Source organism: Girardinichthys multiradiatus, chromosome 21 (genome assembly GCF_021462225.1).
Source record: "Girardinichthys multiradiatus isolate DD_20200921_A chromosome 21, DD_fGirMul_XY1, whole genome shotgun sequence".
Lineage (NCBI taxonomy): Eukaryota > Metazoa > Chordata > Actinopteri > Cyprinodontiformes > Goodeidae > Girardinichthys > Girardinichthys multiradiatus.
This window is the reverse complement of record NC_061813.1, coordinates 39,257,473-39,280,792: the sequence shown is the minus strand read 5'-3', so window position 1 is coordinate 39,280,792 and position 23,320 is coordinate 39,257,473. Positions and strand designations below refer to the sequence as shown.

Below are 23,320 nucleotides of genomic sequence, written 5' to 3'. Positions count from 1 at the left end.
ACACCCAGAAGGAGTGGTCCAAAATGGACGTAGTTTGGAACACGTGTAGAGCAGCGATGGATATATAAACAACTTAATTTGTAAAGCCCTGACATATGTAGATTTGTGAATTGAAAGGAAAATCATAAAAGGTCCTTTAAAGTTTTTACAAAGAAAATCTGCAAAGAAAAAAATCACTGTTGTTAAATAATAGTTTTTCATTAAGTCATTGTTGACAGAAATATTTAAACCCCTACTATTAATATACAACAAATATTTTGGTAGTTTAAGTTTTATTTTTGGACATATCTCAGAACTTTTAGAAAAGTGGGCACAATTTGGGCATTTTTACATAGCTGTACACACTTTTGTTGCCAGTGGTTTAGACATTAAGATCTGTGAGTTATTTCAAGGGCACAGCAAATTTACATTGTTAAACAAGCTGTACACTGACTACATAATTAAAGCAGCATATCTTCAGGATTGTTGCATGAAAATATATAATCAAACATTTACAAAAATGTGAGGGGTGTACTCACTTTGTGAGGTATGCAGGAGCTAATGCAATAATTTGAACCAGGTGTGCTGAAGGAGAGACACATCTAAAACATGAGGGATAGTGGGTCCTGAGGGCCGGGGTTAGGAAACAGAGAGACTGAATAGGAATGGCCAATATCCTGTGTGCCCCAACCTTTTGAAACGTTATAAGGGAAGACTGAAGTTTTTCCATGGGCAAGTGTCAGTTGTACAAAGAAAACGTTTCTTACCATAGGATGCTTTTCTCGACTGAATAACTTTACTTACATTAAAGTTGGATTTTTGGAGAGAACCAGCAGTTGCCACAACCCCAGTTTCTCCAGGCTCTAAAGGTCGTCCTGTTCTGCTTTTAAGCAGCTCAGAGCATAAAAAAATATTTTTAAATCTCAGGGTTTAACATATTCATATTACCCTGTAGCACATTATGTGAATGTATAAAGAAAGACAAGCAGAGCCGCTTGTGTTTTTTTTCTGCTGTACAAGGAGAGGACATTTATTGTAGATTTCCAAACATCACAGATGTGCATTACCAGACCGAGGTCGTCTTCTGACTGGTTCCAGTGATTCGGGCGAGGTGAAAACATACGCTCACATGCATGTCACGCACCTGTGCACACACCTGCACACTCAGACACACAGTCGCACACATGTTCACAGTTTTGATACAAAAAATTGAAATACAAATAATACCACAATAAAAACATTGTATTTTTTCTATAAATTCTTACAGTATTAGCTATGTTCTCTATTCTGTAGAAAGACAACTAAGCTTCGATAAGTGAACATTATTTATGTCCTCTAGAATGATCAGTAAGATATCATCATAATGTAAATTATTACAGTATAAATATCTTTTAATCTATTGTTTCTCAGACAGACTTTACCTCCTGATCTTTTTTCACAGGTTGATGATTAAATCTAACATCCTGCACATTTAAAAGGCCTCAGCTGGCCTGAAACTGCATCTGCTCCACATTTATCACTTCCTTTGAGATCTCTGATCAACCAAAAGGAAATAAATGTAAAAGATGAACCAGTTTTCTCTTACAAATACCGGCATTTACAGTCCTCAAAGGGTTGATTCCACCCGTGAAATCTACACAGCTGTCTGGTTTTTACATACCTAAAGTAATAATAAATGTCACCATAATTTATAATTGTGTACATTCTTTACTGTTTTTTAACAAAAAAAAAGCAAAATGCTAACATTTTCAGGGTTTTGTCCATCTTCTATTGTAAAACCCACAAGTGTATTGCCTCAAACCTGCAATTCATAACAAGTGAAGACGGTTAAACATGTATGTCTTCATGCAAACTAAATAAACAGCCATGAATTTAGTTCCTAGAATTGTTCTGAAAAATCTCCCATACTAAAGGAACCACAGATTATGAGTTAAGAAGGTATGAAATAAGTATCATAGAACTGTTTTGTTTTTGTCTGCTTTGCCAAAATCTGTCCTTAACAGCAGTGGGAGTATTTACAGAAGTGGAGAACACGCAGAAGAGTTGTAACAGAACAAAATGTGGTCTTAACGCAAGGCAGGAAAAATAAAACCTTCCGGAAGTTGGCAACTATTCTGCTGACGAGTTCTTCCATTGAGAAAAGACGTGAAGATGTATGTTATTGTGTTGCCGCTGCAGCAACGGTACAATATCTACAATCTTCCTTCCCTGCACACTGCCTGTGATGATGTGTAAAATCTCACATTTCTCCATCTGACAGTCATTGCTTGTTTGAAGAATTATTCTCATAATCTGGGAGGAGACAGATGTTTTAGCAGCATCACTCAAAATGAGTGTTCACACTGTGAGCAAGAACATCTTGGAGGAGTCAGTTCAGCCCTGTAAATTTCCTGCATATAGACCCACGCTTGTCGACCACAGCTAGACTGTTTCGTGTTGTTTCATTTACCTCCTGCTGATGTTTTAAATGTATTGCCTCATGAAATAAAGAAAATTATAAAATGCAATCTGCAAAAAGTTTGTAAAACAGTCAAGAAAACCACCACAAGTCATACTGAGCTTGTTGCTTGAAGCAAACAGGAGGCTTATTTTTAACTTTATTTGGCAGCTAATTGTCAGGTTTTTTAAAGTGTTCTGAGCATGTTTTAATATATACACAAAAACATATAAAAATAATTAAGTTATTAGGAAAAATATGGCTCAATAACGCAACAATGCAGTGCTTTAAACTGTGCCATGAGGGGACCTAACCACAAAGCTATCAGAAAATAACTGTTCACTCTTTATTCATTTCTTAATTTTCTTTGGAAGTTAAAATCAAATTCTAGAAATTAATTTAATGACCCTCAAGTTTCAAGTGGGTAAACAAGCATTACAAGGTGATAATATATTACTTTTCATTTAATGCAATCAAGAAGTGTAGTAAGATGTTCTTGGACAGAGGTTGTACAGTACTTTCTGATTGAATAATTAAGACAGACAGAAGTGCAAATAAAAAGTTTATTTCTGAGGTTATTACACATTTTTGTTTGCATAGCCGTCACACTGAATTTTAATGTCTTAATTATTCTCCGGTTTAAAGCTGGGAAATCAGCGTAACTTGCTAACTCAGTAGCCTGGCTAGCTATTATTAGCATTACAGGTTGATAATGTCTTACATCTCATTTAATGCAGTCACAAATTGTAGGAAATTATTCATCAACAAAAGATGGACAGCACTATGATGGAGACAAACTGAGCGAAAAATGAATAAAATGCTTATTTCTAAGGCTGTCACCACTATTAATGTGAAAGGCAGCCATATTTAATTATGAAGTTGGAGATAGCAAGCTAACGCAGGTTGTTTACTTTTACTATCCTCTAATTTCTTCAGAAGTCAAATTTGTATTGTGGTAATTAAATTATTTATTGTTCAGTTGTAAGTTGGGAAATCAGTGTGATTTGCTCCTTATTGTGCTCTGTCAACAAGCTAGCTATGACTAGCATGCTAGTTAATGTATACTTCATTTAATGCGATCAGACACTGTAGCAAGATATTCATGCACAGGTGTTGTACAACACTACAGTTGTGACTGAATAAATGACCCAAACTGACAGGAATGCAAACAAAACGTTTATTTCTGAAGCTTTCACCACTTTTTATGTACATTGTGGCCATATTAATGATAAAGTTTGCAGCTAGCAAGGAACTCCAGGCTCTTTTCTTTGCTTTATTCAGAAGTCATAATTTAGTTTTAGTAAGGAATTTAATTATCCAGAAGGTCCAAGTGATTTTGTTAAATCAGCGTGATTTTTCTGATCTCTGTATCAAGTGATTAGCTATGATTAGAATTACAGGTGATACTGTATTACACCTTAATTAATGTGGTCAAACTCTGTAGCAAGAGGTTCATGAACTGATGCTGTACAATACGTTGAGACTAAATATTTGGGACAGAAATGTAAATAAAAATGTTTATTTCTGACACAGTTGACACATGTTTTTGCGCTTGGCAGCCATATTAAATTTTGAACTAGGAGCTAGCAAGAAACTTTGGACTTTTTATCTTTACTGTCCACTATTTTTCTCAAGAGTCATATTTAGGAATTGGTGAAACACTTATTCTACAATTTCAAATTGCTAAAACCAGCTAATTTGCTAATTGTTGTGCTCAAACAAGTTAGCAATGGTTAGCATTATAGGTTGATAATGAGTCATTTAATTCACCCCAAAACTGTTGCCAAATGTTAAAAAAAAGGTTTGTACAGTACTTCATTTTGTGACTGAATTAAAGAGATAGCAAATTAGAAAAGCATATAAAAACAGTTTAACACTGCAGCCGCTGCTACTATTCATTCATTTAGCAGTCATATTGGGTTTCGAAGTCACAGCTAGTGATAGATATTGGGATTCTTCAGCTTTTCTTTGTTTTTTCTCAAAGCCAAGTGAAGTTTTGGTGATACACAGGGGTGAAAGTAGTTTTAAATTCTTTCTGGTACTTAGGGGCAGAGCTGGGGAGGCACTGGGGCCATATTTGCATGCATACATATATGCATATATATATATATATATATATATATCAGTGTGTGTGTGTTAATTGTTACTCTCATCTGTGGCCCCCTCGAGATCTCTCTCTCTCAGCAAAGTCCAAACTCAAACTAATTAAAACATATCAATATTTTACTTTACTGTAGGCTGTCTGTATAAGGCAGAAATTAGAATCACTTGACAATATAATATTTCAATTGTTAAAGAGCTGCCATGTATGAAACAATGATAAACCATTTTCTGATGCATAACTTTCCATCTTCAGTTTCCGTCTTTTCTTTTCAACAAATAAGTTATTGTTCTCTGCTTTGTGGTCAAGATTTGATTTCATTTAAATTAAAAATATGACAGTTTGGTTGTTTTCGCGGTTTTTATTTAAAAGTCTGTAGATGTTAAGTGATTTATTGTTCGTCTTGTTCTAATACAAGCGGTGGTTTTTTATGTCTGTGCACCACCTCTGTAAAATCTCCCAGTCCATTAAATCGAACACACCGATCTCCTTGGCAACCGCTCTGTTTTGGAGGTAAGCGCGCATGCGCTCTCGTGTAGTGTGTGAACTCTGGTCATAAGCGGTGTTTTCGAGCTGTACTGTGTTGCTGTAATTCAGCAAAATAACATGAACCACAACTAGTTTCTCTCCCTGTGCTTTTAACTGGGGTATTTAGCAGCGAGCAGACAGACATTAAACGTAGCGGTGCTCGTTTTAAAAGCTGGCTGTTCATAAAAACCTCAAGCTCCGAGGGGAGAGAAGCAAAGCAAGAGCATTGAGGCTCCAGCATAGCAGAACAGTTCAGAAACTATTTGGAATGAGGGGAAAATAACTATATTTATAAACAGATTAAGTCGTGTTTTAGACTGCCTATTGGTAGCGGATCTGACCTTTGTTTGCTCGTTAATGTTTGCAGCCATAACTGGTTCTGGATGACAGCTTCATAGCAGACAGCCGTTCTAATCCTCTTCCCGGTACTGCGTACCGACGCAGAATCTGTTAGTGGTACGCAGTACCGGACCGTACCGGCTCACTTTCACCCCTGGTGATACACCTATCTGCTGTCCAGTTGCAAGTCAGGAAACTAGTGGGATTTGCTCATAGTTGTGTCCAATAGGCAGGCTGACAATGATAAGCAACACAAGTTGAAAATATCTTGAACTGTATTTTATGCATCCAAACACAGCAACCGCATGTGTCCAGCACTATGTGTGCATGACTTATTTACTTAGATTCCGACTTGAATCGGGGCAAATAAATAGTTTATTCTTGCAGCTATCATCAGTTCTTACGTGTGAGGCAGCCATTTTGGATTTTGAGGTATACAACCTTCCCAAACAGTACATCTAACAACTGGGATGTTCCAGTTGATTCTTCCAACTTTTTATGATAAGACCAATGGTTTTTAGGAGCCAAAAAGAGAATAAGTGGTGGCCAATTTTATTGCGAGTAGTTGTACAAACATTTCTTTAAAATTAAAGGGATTCACACTTAAATCTGTTGGCGGTTTATTGGAATTTTTTCAGTCAGCAAATACAATAAACATCCCTCCAGTGTCCTTAAGCAGCTATTTATGCCTATAAAATCTGATATTTTTGCTTCCACATTACGCGTCTTTATGGTTGGATGTTGATATAAATTCTTAAACTGTTTTAAAAGTCTCAGGTGTTACACTTGATCTCCCCCAGTCTAGAGATTATTTTGAGTTGAGCAATTTCATTTTAAATTTAGCATGACAGCATTAAACTGGTGTCTTGAAAACTGCTGTTCTGGCAGCTCTTTAGTGGAGAGTGATGTACAAAGAAACACTTCAGAAAGGCAGCATCAGCAACATGAAAGCAACTTTGACCATTTCAACGGCAAAACTGTGCTGGTTTGTTTTTCTTTATTTTCAAATTTTTAAGCGTTTCAGCTTGAATATTGCAGCAAATATTACATGCTACTCTCCTCTAATTTCATTCATTCAGGCTGAAGCAGTGAAATGTTGCGACACTGTTTTCATCATATGGTCAAAGATTTTCTGTCACTGTCCTTTAAGATTGTCAGATTTTATCAGGAGGTGCCCTAAATCAGTTAGTGCCCTGGTCACTTTCCCTTGTTGCCTCTTAAAGTTGTGCATTTCTATCTCTAAAATTTAAACAAAAAGGATTTTCATACCCAGTAGGCTTCATGTTGATGTTCCCACATGTGCTTGATTCAGACATGATCTAATAAAACAGAAATTATAAAAGCAGACTAGCTTTGTGAGATGAGTGTGATCTTAAAATTGTGTGCATTTATTTTCTCATTCTCAAGTGTGTTTTTTGTCTAATGCTACTTTGCTTACTCACTACAACTACAACAGTGGGGATTTGCTGCAGCAGACACACCTGCATCGCCATGAATGACCTTTAAACTCGCAGTGTGAACACCCTGGTTGAAAGTCACTGATGTGCTACACAAAGGGCTTCCCCACTGAAAGGCTACTTGTCAGGTCCTCAAAAGGCTCCAGATCAACCCTCCGTTCAGTCCAACAGTCCTCAGGAGAGGCCAAAGCACCAACTGCTGACAACATGTGAGGTCACCTTTGCTCTGCAGGAACTGACACCAACCGCAGGACCTGCAGCGCCCCCTACAGCATGAGGATTTCTAAGTAGGGACACTCCGCTGTGGTTTAACACCTCCAGATGTGCAGTCCAGTCAGCTGCTTGTTGTCGTCGTCGTCCACGAGTACACACACACATATATAAACACGCACAAACTTGTCCTCCTGTCATCCCTCCTGAAAAGGGTCGTGGTTCCAAGAAGGAGGCCGGTTACCAGTTCATCATGGAGCTTCTGTTCAGGGTCATGAAGAAAACTTGACTACTGCCTCCAGAACGAACCGAGGCAAAGAAGACCTGCAGAGGACAGAAGAAACCTTCAGTTTCAGGTTTATTTCTAAAAACAATAGAAGCTTTCTTTTTGTCTTAGACTAAATGGTTCAACGTAACGTAAAATGCAAATCAAAGGAATTTAAACTACTTTCAGTTGAGTTTTATAAGTATTGCTCTAAGTCATTTTGAGGCAGATAAATTATATTAGTTTATTATTAAATTCAATCTGAATACAATAGGATCCAGTTCACTCTAACTACGTCCAATCCAATTAAATCAATTAGAGTTCTGCTCATATAATTGTCCAACTCATTATTACCTAATATAACCTCCATTTATTCTATATAATAGTCTAATAAAACACAGTCAATGCAATTCAGTTATGAATTATGTTAATCCATCACTGAAAATAAACAGTTTATCCTAAATAAATACATACCAGCAGTTTGATCCAATGAAAAACAGTCAATACATAAATTAGATTTATTCTACTGCAGCCCAGTGAAGTACAACCAAATGAATCAAACAGCTTAATTTATTTAATAAATCCATTCTAGGTTAAACAAATTACAATCCACTTCTTTTGTTTGCAAAAATAAAAAAAACCCACAAAATTAATTCAATTCCTTCCAATTTATCCCACATAAAAACTAATCATCACCAAACATAATCCAATTCAGCTACTGATTCTGCAATATAATTTTTGTATACTCCAATCAATCCAGTTATACTCATCTTGTTCTAAGTTTATATACTCTGGTTTAATTTAAATGTAATTAATTACAGCCTAATGAATCACACATTTCATTTAAAATGAACTACCATCCTGTTTGAACCAGATATAATTCAATATTCCCCAATTTAAACCTAATAAATACTATTTAGTTTAATGTCAATTATAGTCTAATCAGTCCAATCATGACTGAGTTCTATGTGTCGAATTCAAAATCAATCTAATAACTTATAAATCAGGTTCCAACATCTGATTTTAGTGTAGTTCAATTTAATTATTTACAGTTAAATTATTACCTGTAAAATTTCCGTTCAATTAAATTATTAAGTAATAAATCACAGTTAGGTAAGAAGCAATCAATCTAATTAGAGTCAAATAAAATTAATGCAATTTGATTTTTTATTTATTTATAAAGAACAGATTTGTAAAGATTCTTGCTTAGAAAACTAATAAATTTGTTTCTTCTGTTTTTCAAGAATTAGATAAAATAAAAAACGTTAAACATTAGTCCCAAAAAAGTGTCGGGACCAGCTGGTTTTCAGGTGGTTTCAGGCTCACCTTGTCATTCCTCTCCGTCAAGAACTTCAGCCGCTGAGCCCGTTTGTGCATGAAAACCCCATCGAGGTGTCCCGTCTCCACGGAGCGGATCTCGATGGCCTTCTCCCCCCAGCCCATGATCTGGTTGGAGTGGATGTAGGCTGCAAGGACAGGAGGATGTAACTACAGCAGCACGGAGAGGAACAGAACCCCACAGAGTGATGTAATCAATATCTAAGCATGAGAAATGTTGTGAGACTTGGTTGTCTTGGGTGGAGTCCATCTCATTATCATTAAACAAGGCCGGTGTTGGACGAACAAAGATAATGAGACCTTGCCTGGCGCAGGTCAAGCTTGGAATGCAACACATATTGTTTGACCATAGAAATAAATACAAGATAATCATAAACCTACAGAATACCAACATCGTTTTATTACAAACTCAAATATTTTCACTGTTTGGTATAAAAAACTGTGGCCTTTTGCTGTTTATTACAACCCTTGAGTCTGATACTTTGATAAAATCCACAGGAACCAGTTACCCTCAGAATACACTTAAACAGAGTCCACCTGCGTGTAATGTAATGCAGCCATTCTGTTTCTGGCCTCACAGGTTCTTTAGAGAACAACCAGCATCATGAAGACCAAGGACCACAGCAGACAGGTCAGGGAGGATGTTCTGGTTCAGTTTAAAGCTGGGTTAGGTTCTAAAACATTTTCCTTAGCCTTGAATGGCTCCAACATCTCTGTTCAATTCATCATCTGAACATGGACAAAGAATGGATCAAGATATGGACGTCCACCTAAACTGACAGGCTAGGCAAGGAGAGCATTAATCAGAGAAGCAGCCAAGAGGCCAATGACAACTCTGGAGGAGCTGCAGAGCTCCACAGCTCCGGTGGGGGATTCTGTGAGCAGGACAACCACCCTGAACATATAGCCAGAGATACAATGGATGGTTTAGGTCATTGGTGTCCGAACTTTTAGTATCACAGGCCAAAATCAGCAAGTTGAAACTACTCAAGAGCCATAATATACCTGTTTCCAATTAAAAAATGCAAAATAATTTTATTGTTAATTGTTTTTTATGCGTATTTTACCCACTTAGAAAAAAAAAACATGTAATATTTTAATGAAACAAAGTAGGAAAGAATAAATTATTGCAGGTCTGAAAAGAGGTCACAGCCTTCATAAAAGAAAGATGTACAGTTTCTTAACGTCTTAAGTCGAATGGTTTCTATTTTGTTGATGTAGAAAAGGATTTTAATCTATTCACAGCAATAAAACCCTGGCTGTATTCAGCCAAGTTCAATGGATGGCTGTTAGTAAAAGGTGGCTGGATGTTTGTGGCCCTCCTTAATATGATTTTAAAACAAAAGTAAAAAAATGGCTAAATAATTGCAAAATACCAAACATTTTCCATTTCAGAAGACAGAAATTTGTCAGTAAAAATCTCTTCCATCTGAACCAGCTCTGCTTGATAGAGGGCCAAATTTGTAACATTCTTGAACTGCAGTCAGGGGCCACACAAAATGATTGCAAGGGCCACAATTGACCACAGGACATTCCTGGTTTACATCAAAGCATATTCATGCATCAGAATTCCCTACTCAAAGGCCTTTAAATTCAGAATCTGTGGCAAGACAGTAAAATTGATGTTTGCTGACGTTCTCCTTCCAACCTGACTGAACCTGATATATTCTGCAAAGAAGAGCGAGCAAAATGTTTAGTCTGTAGATGTTCAAAGCTGGTAGAGACAAACCCTATCAAGACCTGCAGCTGGACCTGCAGCTGGACCTGCAGCCGGACCTGCAGCCGGACCTGCAGCTGGCCCTCCAGAGAAAAGTGGGTCTACTTTATGCTGGTCTGTCAAATAAAATCCCAATGAAATACACTAGGTCACGTTTGTGTCGCAATGTGATAAAATGTGGAAAAGTTTAAGGTGTATAAATAGATTTTCAAGGTTTTATGCAGCTTTTACTTCCAGATTCTGAATGTGTTAAAGAAACAACAAGGACTGACCTGCAGGTCATCAACAGAGTGAAACTATAAATCAAAAAGCGAGTTTTATCTGCATCCAGTGAACTGCTGGACGGACGTACCGACGGATGTGGGCATCTCGCCCCACTGCAGCACCACGTCTTTGGTGATACGCCCATAGGTGTTGACGTAGACGCCCTCGTCTTCGTAGCACAGCAGCATCTCCATGCCGTCCGTCTTGGGCAGGACCACAATGGCGTGTGGGGTCACCTGACCCTGAATCTGTGTGGGTCCAGAGACAGAAGGAGGCTGAATGGCGGCAGGTTGATGAAACCGCTGTGACAAAACAATTCTCCTGCTTCTCAGTCACACGTTCGCCATGGCAACGGATACGTGCACGTCCTCATTCAAGAGTGCCAAACAGGAATGAGAGGTGGTTGCTATGGTTACCGTCTCCTTTTTCACATCAGTCTCTAACTGAAACCCCGCCAAGGTTAGAGGAGGACACTGACTCAACTGCCCTTACAATCTCAATGTAATATTTTTGCTGACATCATGTTTTCCTTATTTACGCTACAGAACTGTGCAAAAGTCTTGAGTCATCTCTGCTTCTTCCTGTCAAGCAGCCAGACTTTCCTTTATTATTTTTACATTTTACTGATTAATAGTTTTGAAGGTCTCTTAAAGTCTTTCTTAGAATGTTTGATATTGTTTTTTGAACTTTTTGTCTTTAACACCTAAAGCACGCATCATCCTTTAGTTGATCATCTACTGTAGGTCAAGTTTTAAGCTAGTACCTATATGAGAATAACCTTGTTGGAGTTAAAATAAACGGTGTTATTTTAGGAATTTGAAAGATGTAAGTTCTGATTGGTTTTGGTTCATCCCTTCAGTTTAGGAGCCTTTTTTATGTAAGAATGACTCGCAGGTCAGAGTTAGGTGGATTAGCAGACTGAAAAGCGGCAGGTACTACATAGAAAATCAACATAATTAAAGTTCAAAGTAAAACTCTGAAAGAACTTCAGAAAGTCTGGAGAAATACTGATGAAGACCACCTTAAAAAATCTTAAAAAGGTCTGGTTGCTTGAGAGGAAATATGAAACAAGAAGGTTTGGATCAGGACTTTATAGTAATGATTTCAAATGCATTCTTTCTTGAACAATCCATCTTACTCATTAGTATTCATCTGTTTCATCCAGAGCGTGTCTGTTTATTATTCTGAAACACAATCCTTTCAAAATTAACCACTGTGTTTCTCTCTGATTATTCTTATTCTTCAACACAAACTTTTTATTTTACTTCACACACTCTAAGCTTTGATAATAATAATAATCATTTTTATTTATAATGCACTTTTCGTTCCAAGGAATCTCAAAGTGCGCCATTATTCTGGATATACTCTAATTTTGTCATTCTTGAATGGTCCCCTCCATTCTGCAGGATACAAAGGCACGGGTGAGTTTTTCTGGCCATCAAAGGAGAGCTGGGACATTGAGGAGTTGGTGATCTGGTGACTTGTGCCAACAAGTAGTGCCTCAGTGGTCCTACTGCTGAGCTGAAGAAAGTTGCTGTTCATCCAGCCCTTAACCTCCTCAAAACAGGGCTATGCAGGGGTTAGGAGCAGTTCTGATGTATAATTGTGTGTCATCAGCGTCACAATGGAACAACATTTACCTTTAATCAATTCTAGAGGCCAGTTTTAGATGAGATCTAGCAGGACTAAACTATGTATTTATTTGTGGTTGAAATCTCTTTAATACCCGTAGTTCCTTGTAATCCCTTGTAGTTTATGTTTCATTCAATAAATTAAAGGGATGTAAACACTACTTTGCAAACGTATTCATAAATTTTGAACTTTTTCCCATTTTGTTGCATCACTATGAGCTTCAGTGTGTATTGTTGGGATTTTGGGCATTAGACCAACACAAAGTAGAGCATAATTAGGAAGGGTCAGGGAAATAATACAAGGTTTTCAGTATTTTTTACAAATAAGAATATGAAGTGTGGTGCTCATTTAATTTCGGTCCTCCTGGTCAACAGCACCTTTCACTGCAGTTCCAGCTGCAGGTTTTTCTGGGTTTGTCTCTATCAGCTTTGCACATCTAGAAATGTATTAGTCTAACAGCTCATGATCGGATGGAGAGCCTCATTAAACTATCTATTTTCACATCTTGCCACAGACACCCAGTTGGATTAAGGTCTGGACTTTGACTAGGCCATTTCAACCAATGAATATGCTTTGACCTAAATCATTCCTTTGCAGCTCAGGCTGTTTGTTTAGGCTGGTTCTCCTGCTAGAAGGTTAATGTCCTCCCCAGTATCAGGTCTTCTGCTGCCTCTAACAGACTTTCTTCCAGGATTTTCCTGGATTTAGCTCCATCCATCTCCCCATCTACTCTAACCAGTTTCCCTGTCCCTGTTAAAGAACAGCATTCCCACAGCATGACGCTGCCACCATGTTAAACAGTGTGTTCAGGTTAATGTGCCATGTTAGCCCTCCTACACATAGCGTTGTGCATGCTGGCCAAAAACATACATTTTCTTCTTCTATTTACTGGTTAGATGACTTTTGAAGGCAACTGGTTGAGCTTTATTTCATGAAGGGTTATTAAAAAACAGATGTGCATGTGTCATTTTCTGTCCTCTACTTGTGTTGATCTATTACATAAAATCCCAAAACGTGAAAAAGTTAAAGAAAGTCTTGTGTAAAGAGCTGTTTACGTTGGGGACAGGTCCTTATAATGTGGACAGATCATCGCAATGGACAAATATCAGAACACACACACACACACACACACACACACACTCTTGTTTTGCTATATGTAGTGAGGACCATCTGTTGACTCCCATTGACTTCCATTGATTTTCAGTCATTTTCAACCCTTTCTATGCCCTAACCCTGACAATAACCCTAAACCTAACCATTACCAGTTCATGCCTAACCCTAACCTTAACCTAAAGTCAATTCACACCTTAGTCCTAAACCTAACTGTTAGCGAAATAGGTCGTGAGGACCAGCAAAATGTCCTCACTTTGGTACAAACGGTCCTCAATTTGATGGTGAAATCGGGAAAATGGTCTCACTGTGATGCCAAGACAGGAACACACACACACACACACACATACACACACATATATATATTTACATGGGAGGGGCTGTAGATGTCATAGGGGTTTCCGGAGTCCACATCAACCACATGGAAACCAACAGTGGAGCCATAAATGACCTTTAACCTTTGGCCCTCCTCCACAGTTAAATCCACCAGCAGGGGGCGATGTTGCAGATCTGTGAAAGACTGACAGACAGAGAGAGAGGAGAGTGAGTGATTGAAGTGCTCTGTAACCCTATTCAGACAGTATTTGCAGCATGTTGGCGAAGCTACACCTGTCAGACCAGGTGATCACTCCTCAGAGAAGCAGCAAACTATTCCAGGTGTGTTTTCTGACCATCAGGATGATAACGCTACAATTATGCATCAATCCAACCTTAAAGGTAGCAGAGTGAAATGCCAGACACGAGAGTAGAGTAAGGGTTCAAATGGGTGCAATTCAAAAGTTCTGGGTTTGATTTCAGCTTCCTGCTGCCACATGTCGATGGCCCCCTTGGCAAGGCACTAAACCACAAGTTTCCTTCATATCAGTGTATGAGTCTGTGTTTGTGAGTGCAGTCTGGTGAATGTGGCTCTACTGTGCGCTTTTAATGGTCGGTATGAATAGAAAAAGGCTTTATAAGTTCTGTCCAGGTTCTGAAGTTTGCAAAATAATTATGTGTCGTCTCATCTAGAAAGCAAATAAGTCTTTCTTTGATACTCGGAGCCTACTGTTAATACCTTAAAGGCCATAAATTTATGGTAAGGTTTTGGTGCCCAGGCGTAGATTTCCACTGAGTTCTTCAGAGCAATCACCAGGAATTTAATCCTCTCATATTTCACTGCAGGAAAATATAAAAAACATGTCAGACATGAAGAAAGAAACACTTGAATCTCAAATGGAAAAAAACTCATTCTGATTGTGTTTAATGGGTTTATAAGTTGACAACATACCGACTTTATAGTGCACACAGCCCTCCAGTTCCCCCACTGTGATCCAGCCCTGTTTCTTCTCCACCTCTGGGTCGTTGTGTAATATCCTGTTCCTCAGCCAGGACAGGTAGTAAACTCGCAGCTTGTTCTTCTTCCCTGCAGATGAACACATTACAGCTTCTATGTCAGATTAAGATGTCTGTGAGGTTTTATATATAAATATATATATATGTTGGGAAAAAAATATGTTTAAATGTAGAAATCCAGTAATAATGTAAAACAGAGCAGAAGTGGTGTGTTTATTGTGTCTTTATGTCTAATTGTTCAATATATGAAGCACCTTGTAAGACTGAAACCTTTTTTTTAGGGATAAATAAACTTATTTCAATAGTTTTTATGTTATTTGTACAGAGCCAAACATATTTATTGACACTCCTGGTAAAAATTTGTAAAAACTTTAAATCAAATTAATCTTACACTGCAGTAGTGTAATCAGGATAGCCTCTGGGAACGTCAATTTTCAAGACTTTAACTAGGCCATTTCAACTAATGAATATGCTTTGACCTAAACCATCTATTGTATCTCTGGCTGTTTGTTTAGTGTGGTTGTCCTGCTGGAAGGTGAATCTCCACCCCAGTATCAGGTCTTCTGCAGCCTCTGATGGGTTTTCTTCCAGGAATGTTCTGGATTTTGCTCCATCCATCTCCCCATCTACTCTAACCAGTTTCCCTGTGCCTGCTGAAGAAAACCATCTCCACAGCATGATGCTGCCTCCACCATGTTTCACTGTGAGAATGGTGTATTTATTGCAGTGTTGAATAGAAGAGAGACATCCTTTATTCCTCCTCAGTTGTTTCCACAATTAATAGTTGCCCTGATGACAGATTCTACCACCTGAGTGATGTTATTTCTGCAGCTCATCCAGAGCACTTCTGTAAGACACTGTTAAGCTTCCATAATAACAAAAACATACCTGGCAAAGACTCAATTACAGCTGGGTGCTTCGCAGGTAAGGAAAAGGAAGGTCTGGTGTGGGCATGTTGTGACCTTATTGACATTATTCTAGAGAAGTCAATTCTGCTGACTGCAAGTCTGTATTGGTCACCCTTTAACGAGTAAAAAAAAGACCTTTACTCCTGAGGAGCCCAGTTATTTGTCTAAGGTGGCTGAAAACTCTTTTAAACTCCTTTATTAAACATAGCAACATCATGTCTCTGCCAGGTTAACCGACCTGAGATGGTGACCAGGACATTGAGTCCCTCCAGGACGTCCATCTGTTGGAAGCGCCTTCTATTGATCAGATTGTAAACTTTGCCTTGTCCACTTCGGTCCAGCAGCATCAAGCCGTTCTCTGTCCCCACCAGCAGATTCACTCCTGCAAAACACACAAACCTCTGATTTTCTGCAGCCACGCAGACGCTGAAACATCTGCGAGGTGTCCGTTGTTGTCTCACCCCAGAGAGCTGCGCAGAGGATCTCAGAGTTGAACCTCTTCTTGTATTTTCTGATCTCGGGCGTGTCACTGTGCGGTCGGATGTTTGTCGGGTTCACGTTGACCACAGAGATCTTCCTGGCCTCGTTGAGCCTCGCTTGCTCTTGCTCCTGTTTCAGCAGCTCATCAGCAAACAGAGCTGCAGCCCCACAAACAAAACAACACAAACGATCCTTCAGAGCTGCGACGGCTTTCATAACATTTCCATTTTTTCCTTATCGATAAGGCAACAACCTAAATTAATTTGACTTTCCATTCAGCTGCTTATCTTGAACTGCAACAAAAACTATGTTAAAAAAGGTATTTTTGAAAAGATCTATGGGCCAGAATGGAAAACATCATGCTCTCTTTTATGGAGCGAGTTTGGCTGGGGGAATATTGTAAAGTTTTTATTACACTAGCACATTGTTGGAGACAATGTGGAGAGGCTAGAACCAAGAACTGGTTGAACTGGGTGGATTCTCATTCACAGGTAAATTATACATGGAGAGAGGAAACAAAAGTTTCAGAAGACAAATATATGTTTATGAACATGTTAGTGGCCAGTTAAAAGACATTAACTGGCTGAAGACAGGGCTTTCTGGTTGAAGTGATGCACAATATTCATCTGAAGGAAAGGTTGAGTTGAGTCATGTGCAACTAAAATAGATCTAATTACAATCTATGCCAAAATAAATGAAAAACAATCAAACAATTGGCCTTCAGTCCTACCTCCATGCTTGTTTCTAGATCCTCTTCAAATAAACAATGATGTTGATTTTAGTTTATCTGCTCTGTAAATGTTAAAGTATCCTTCAGATGTGCGGCTGCTTCATCAGTGAGTCTAATTTTACTTTCTGACTCTTCGCTCATTGACCTCTGATAGGATGTTGTGGTTTCAACACCCTGAACACCCTCTCAAGTTTGATGGAGAGGAAACGGCAGCTCTGCTCCAGCAGGCGAACAGTGAAAGCAAAAAACACAGTCAGAGTTAGAAAGGTCAGATTTCCCAGCCAGCATGTGTGTGTGCGTGTGTGTGGGGGGGATGGATATGTAGATGGTGGACTGGTTTCACTATATTTGACCATTGTGGTGAACCCGGTTGACCTCCTTATATAGGTGTTAAGAAAACGTCTCGAACCATTTGGACACCCAGGGTCCAAATGGGTCCAACTGTTCATTTAAAGTTGCCCTCCCTATATGGGTATATGCAACAAGGAGTCATGTAATCCATGGACAATGTCCTCAGTGAGAGCAAAGTGTGATTTAACTTCCTTGTTTGTGTCACAAACGGGCTGAATAATGCTGACTCTGATTCTAAACATGTTTGTTTACTTATTTAACGCTTTTTTGCACAACCCCCCCAAGAAGTTGCATTGATTTCTATTCAAATCATAACGCCTGCCTCCCTTTATAAAAGGCGTAATGTTGTCCTGTACTCGGATGTGTTAAATCTATGGGCCCAGTATGTAAAAGTTGTCGGGCTGCACGGTGGCGCTGTGGTCAGTGGTGTTGGCTAGCAGCAAGAAGATCCCAGGTTCCAATCCCAGCCTGGGGTCTTTCTGTATGGAGTTTCAATGTTCTCCCAGTGCATGAGTGGGTTCTTTCTGGGTACTCCAGCTTCCTCCCATCGTCCCACAGTCCCCACACAGAGATGCTCTGGGAGTCATGACCACACAGTTAGCAGGTGTGTCATGCAGGTATGAGGCTACAACGGTTTTCACAAAACAACAAGGATCAAATGTTTGTGTTTCACAAGTTATCCTTGAGGAAATCTTCATGTTGGACAAGTTGAGAGTGAGAATTGTCTGCATTTTCTCCATGAGCGAGTGAAGGATGAAACCAGTGAGGAGGAGAAATGTACCTGCAGCTGAGTTTTTCTCGTCGTCGTCAGTCGGGGAGGTCCCATACACCCTCAGATCAACAAACGGGGTGAAGGAAGCCTTGGAGCCTCCGCTGCCTCCCATCTCGTACTGCGGAGCACAGAAACACAACGAACGCTCAGACACACAGAGTTCTGACTGTCCTTGGTTAAGGTGTCAAAATAAAGGAAACATGGGTTTTCATCTTTAACAATGATTTCATTAAGGGACTGATGTCTCCCTGAACAAAAAACTGATTTTTAAATGTTTCCTTTATTTTGTGAACCACTTGTCAGAAACAGGGTGGGAACTTCCTGGTTCAGAGGTTGGAAAACTGAAAGATGGAGGGCAAGAAGGAAAGAAGCTGGGGTATAAATAGAAAGTAAACTTTATTTGACTCTCAAAATACAATGCTCCAGTTCCAGTTAAGGAAGACTCAATTTATTTCATATTTTATGTATAAAAAAAATAATTAAATAAAGATTTTTAAAAGATTTTGGTGTAAAATCTGTATGAATAATGCAAACGTCTGATTAAATGGTGCAATATAGGAAACTTAAATATAATTGTAAAAGAACAGAAACATGAAAGCAGTTGCCTCAGTAAATGTTTGAATCTGTGGTACAGGAGCTCCCTCTACTGGCACAGAGAGGAAATGTTGAAATCATCCAGTTTACAAGGATTCATTATAATTTTCACATCCTAAACATACAAACTGTACACATACATCCTTCTATTAGGGGTCAGTTGGGTCCAACCACCATCTGTGATTGAAAGTGTAATGATGGAGTTTGTTTAGTTGGAGGCTCCACCCTGTTGGCTGCTACAGGTTGACCCTCGAAGACTGGTCCAACTGGTGAAATGAAGTCAAAAATGCTTCCCAGGCATTTTGTTACTGTTAACCAAACAGGGAAGCTTTCATCACTGCCAATGCAATCAGCAGTGACTTTAAAGAAGCAACCGTTGCCAATCGCCAACAACCTGGAAAGGGTTATCAGGTCATCTCCAAACTTTCTGCAGAGAGAAAGTTTATTCCCCAGTGGAAAACATCTCAGACAGCTCCCAGCCTTCCCAGGAGAAGACATCCCATCAGATTCGACCCAAGGTCACAGCGTAAAGAAATGACCAAAAACCCACGAGCTCCATCTGAGACTCTAGAGGCCTTGATTAGCAGGTTAAATGTTAAAGGTTATTACAGGACAATTAGAATTAGACTGTAAGTACGGCTGTTTTGTAGGGATGGAGGAGAAATTCTCATCTCTCTCTACAAATAATATGAGAGCATGACTTTGGTTTATAAAGACGCATCTGAATGAAGAACACAACATCTGGAACAAAGTCCTTTGGACAGATGATAAGCTTCTGCTTATTGTCTTCAGGCACCGTTTAGATGGTGAAGTTACATGTATCTGCATTGTGGAACCAGAAGGATGATGAAGGACAACTGTGTGGAGCTGTTTCACATCTCTTTGGTCAAAAAAGAAATCCTACTTAAAACCAGAATTTAACTGATGACAGTTAATGATTTTTTTGACCTAACAGAAGCAGATTGTTTTTAATGGTAGCCAGAGATTTAGCCAGACCTAAAGGATGCTGAATTTATTACACTTTAAAGCTTGAGGTCTTATAGAGATTTGTCTCCAGTGGAAAAGTTTGCATTCTCTGTGGAAAGGCCACATTTCCCACTCGGATAAGACTCTGCAACTGCATTGTTTGCTGAGGGGGTCTGTGGACAGGTGATGAGGTGGGTGAAGGGGTGGGGGGCAGGGTTACAGTTTATCAGGGTCAGTCGGGGGGACGGAGGTTTTTAGGGGGCCGGGATCTGCTCCACCTACTTGGACCCCTGGGGCGTAACCCAGAAGGGAGGCGCTTTGTTGCACCAAATCTGGGAGGTTGTTGTTGCCAAGGAACGGATTAGCGCTGCCGGGGTAACTGTTGCTGGGGGCAGAGCTCTGCCTCCATCCCCTAAACCTCTGGAAGAAGAGAAGAGAAGGTGGAGCATGGCCCCTGAGCGGTGAGGCGGTGATTGTGACGGACAGGTGATGGTAATAAGGCTGGACTGTGCTGGCTGTGAAAGTGTTCACTGTGGGGGTGTGGGGATTTATCTCGGGAGGAGGAAGGTGGAACGGGAAAGAGAAGGTCCTTCATATTAAGGGTGCTGCTGGAGGTCCGTTTTTGGCCCAAGAAAAAATATTTCAACATATTATCAACAGTTTGAATTGAGGCCAATCAGCCACACACTGTAAGTTCTGTCATTTTTCATTTTATATCTTTCAAATAAGCTTTAAATATCAACATTCAGAACATGTTTATGTCTCCCCTGACCTTTAACCTTTGCTTCATTACATATTGTATTAACTGTCACATAAGTGTGTTTTATTTGATCCAGGAGTCCGTGGTAAAAGAGCTGCTGTGTCTCCGCAGCAACTAAATACGGTCAGATTCACCCCTCAAGGTGTTTGTGTGGCTCTACTACTGACCCAAACCCAGGTGGCAGCGCCAGCTTTGCAGGGAAGGTGTTATACATGGAGTCAGCGGTCAAAGCTGGGACTCACCTCTCGCATCATGAGCGTGCTGTCCTGCGAGGTGTCTCCGTACGAGTCACCATGGGTGTCGTTGTGACCTCCCATCACGCCGAAGGACTCGTTGGTGCTTGGACTTGCTGGAGGCCTGAAGGGGAAAAAGAAAAACAGTTTGAACTCCAAGCATGGGGTGTCCCCTCTCTTTAGGATAAAAATAAAGGAGGAGATCTAAAAGTGCTCACATAATGCGTGGTATATCGCTAACAGCCACTGATCCATCATTAGCTCCGCCCTCTCCCTCCTCATCCTCGCTGCTGTGGGACTCCTCGCTGGATGAAGAGTAGTCCGTCACTTTGACAGGTGGACGGCTGGTCTCCTCTCCCTGCCGCAGCTCTCTCAGCTCTTTGGCCAGAGCCGTCAGGTCCTGCAGGACGAGTGGTCGACTGTTACTGATTCTGTTGTTTCTGTGTTGGCTCAGGCGGTGTTGTCAGCAGGTAAATAATGATCAAACTACTGTAAAAAATGAATTTTATGTTGCTTCCAAAGCACTGAAAGTATAACAGATCTACCCACATGTTTATTGCATCAAATGTGCATGGACACATTACTAGTAAGCAGAACCTTTTAGCCAATTTTACATTTTAAATCCACATAAACCTGGTTGATAAGCTGAGAGAACAGCTGTCAGTGAAAATGTGCTTTTCCAATAAAGACATTTACAATTAATCTGATGTTTCACTGGACTCTGAGTTCAGTTTTATTAAAAAATACATCAACGTGTAGATCAAGAGCCTCACAGCGTCCCTGACTGCAGCTGCTAGAACAAAACAAAGCTGGAGTACAAATTATTACTGGCTGTACTTTCCTGGGATTAACAGCTTACTTTTAGAAAACTTACAGCTTACTTTGCAAAACTTACCCAAGTTTTGGAAGTCACTTTCCAAAACATATTTCCCCAAATTTACAAGTGACTGTCCTGGAGTTTACAGGTTACTTTTCAGAATGTACAGGATGCTTTGTGTAAACCTCTGGAGAGTGACCTATAAATACCTGGAAATTAATCTATAAGACTTAAAAATGATTAACAAATAAACCCCAGATATGCAAAGTAAGTTGCAGTTTAAAAATGTAACATGTAGGTTAAGGAAAGTAACATGTACTTTTTTGGAAAGTAACCAGGAAATTCCAGGTGACCTCCAGGAAATCATTCCATGAAAGGAACTTGAAAGGACTGAGAAAGTAACCTTTATATTCCAGGTAAGTTTGAGAAATTTCCAACAAAGCAATCTTTAAATTCCAGGTGAGTTTCAGAAAGTAACCTGTAAGTCTGTGAAATTAACCTGTAAATTTAGGGAAAAGCAGGTTGTCATAATATTGGTACCCAAAAAGACATTTTGGTAAAAAGTAACCTGTCGGTTCAAGACAATCCAGCAGGCAAAAAGTTACAAAAACATAACAGCTGTTGGAGACACCATGCAGGTTGTTAGTATGGTCCATTTAAACTTCAGCCAACGTTCTGAATCTCTGTCATGAGGAGGGCAGCGAGCAGGAGGAGAAAACAGAGACATGAGGGGAGTCAAACTACAAACATTTATCATGCCTCAGTGTTACAGGTTACAGTTCAGATAACTTCAGATTCACGTTTTACATCCAGCAGCCACAGATAAATAAACTGAGATGCAACGACTGTCTCTGTGTGATGCATCTGGCACCATGTTGCAGCAGGATTTAGACACTAAATCAGCAGATGGGTGATTTTCCTCAGCTAAAAGCATAGATTTAATAAAGCAGAAGGCATTAAATGTTTCTTATCTGAATTTAACATTTTAGACCAAATACTTTGTGCTACAACCTGGGTTAAATAAATGAAGAAAATGGTAAATATCTCGACAAATTCATTTATAAAGTGTAAATATGCAATATGGAAAAAAATTAAACACTATAAAAGAGAGACTAGCAAAATAAAAATGCAAGAAAATAGTGCTGTTAAATTATTTAAATATATCGTAGTATTTTGTTAATTTATTTAATAAATCTAGATTGTAAAACCTTTAAGATTTAAATCAACAGATGCAATTAAAAATGCTAGAAAATTAATATCTGTCATAAAATGACTGTTATTATTTTATTTATTAAAATGTTTATACTTTTTATATATTATGTATTTAGATTTTGTAATGGAATAAATTTAAACTTTTTGGAATTTGTTTAAAAAATCATTATAAATACTCACATATTTTTTTTATATTATCATTTAATAAATTACCCTTATGATTGTTTAATTAATTATAGATTTTAACATATTAGTTCTCAAAAAATATCAAGAAACATATACATTAGCAATGTACAGTGTAAAGTTTCTTTAAGTTTTTTTCTACTTAAAGAAAACAGTTTTGTGAGAATTATAATATTAAAACTATGTAAAAACCAAAATCAAAAAATTTGCAACATATAAATAATAATAAAAAATAAATTAGAATGAATTTCCTTATTTTTTGAAACTCTAATTACGAATTTATGAATGAATCCATGCTAAATTAACAGGCAAGGATTTACTGTGACTTTCATTCATTTAATAGCTGAATAAAACCAAAATTAACTGAATTAAAAGTACTTTCACACGTTTGTATTATACCTGGATTAAACTGACATTAATTAAACAGAAAGATGAAAATAATTTGTTCTGGATTTGAAAAACTACAATATGATGAATTCTGTTCTTTTCTAAAACAACATAAATAAACTGACGTTGATAACAACTGTTTCTGTAAAAGAAAAACATTGAAGTGGGCATCAAAAACCTTATTTGATATTTTTTTACTGATTCCTAATGATTCATAT

General features: G+C 38.7%; 1 protein-coding gene and 1 long non-coding RNA gene across 15 annotated transcripts in view; one reads left to right on the top strand and one right to left on the bottom strand.

The window, feature by feature from the left end:
• The first annotated feature begins 20 nt into the window (after window positions 1-20).
• Window positions 21-22,800, top strand: LOC124858197. Its single transcript, XR_007035771.1, has 3 exons — window positions 21-3,547; window positions 5,451-5,452; window positions 22,787-22,800. It is a non-coding gene; the product is annotated as an uncharacterized LOC124858197 (long non-coding RNA).
• Window positions 5,988-23,320, bottom strand: part of tnikb (TRAF2 and NCK interacting kinase b) — a 73,635-nt gene continuing 56,302 nt past the window's right edge. For all 14 annotated transcript variants that reach the window (XM_047349948.1, XM_047349949.1, XM_047349950.1 and 11 more), the window contains 11 exons: window positions 20,722-20,903; window positions 20,513-20,627; window positions 17,960-18,068; window positions 16,079-16,255; window positions 15,856-15,999; window positions 14,645-14,779; window positions 14,432-14,532; window positions 13,748-13,897; window positions 10,724-10,883; window positions 8,643-8,782; window positions 5,988-7,375 (listed from right to left, as the gene is read on the bottom strand). In XM_047349948.1, coding sequence (XP_047205904.1) covers window positions 7,292-7,375; window positions 8,643-8,782; window positions 10,724-10,883; window positions 13,748-13,897; window positions 14,432-14,532; window positions 14,645-14,779; window positions 15,856-15,999; window positions 16,079-16,255; window positions 17,960-18,068; window positions 20,513-20,627; window positions 20,722-20,903 — 1,497 coding nt within the window. In that variant the 3' untranslated portion in view covers window positions 5,988-7,291. The remainder of the gene's footprint in view (window positions 7,376-8,642; window positions 8,783-10,723; window positions 10,884-13,747; window positions 13,898-14,431; window positions 14,533-14,644; window positions 14,780-15,855; window positions 16,000-16,078; window positions 16,256-17,959; window positions 18,069-20,512; window positions 20,628-20,721; window positions 20,904-23,320) is intronic.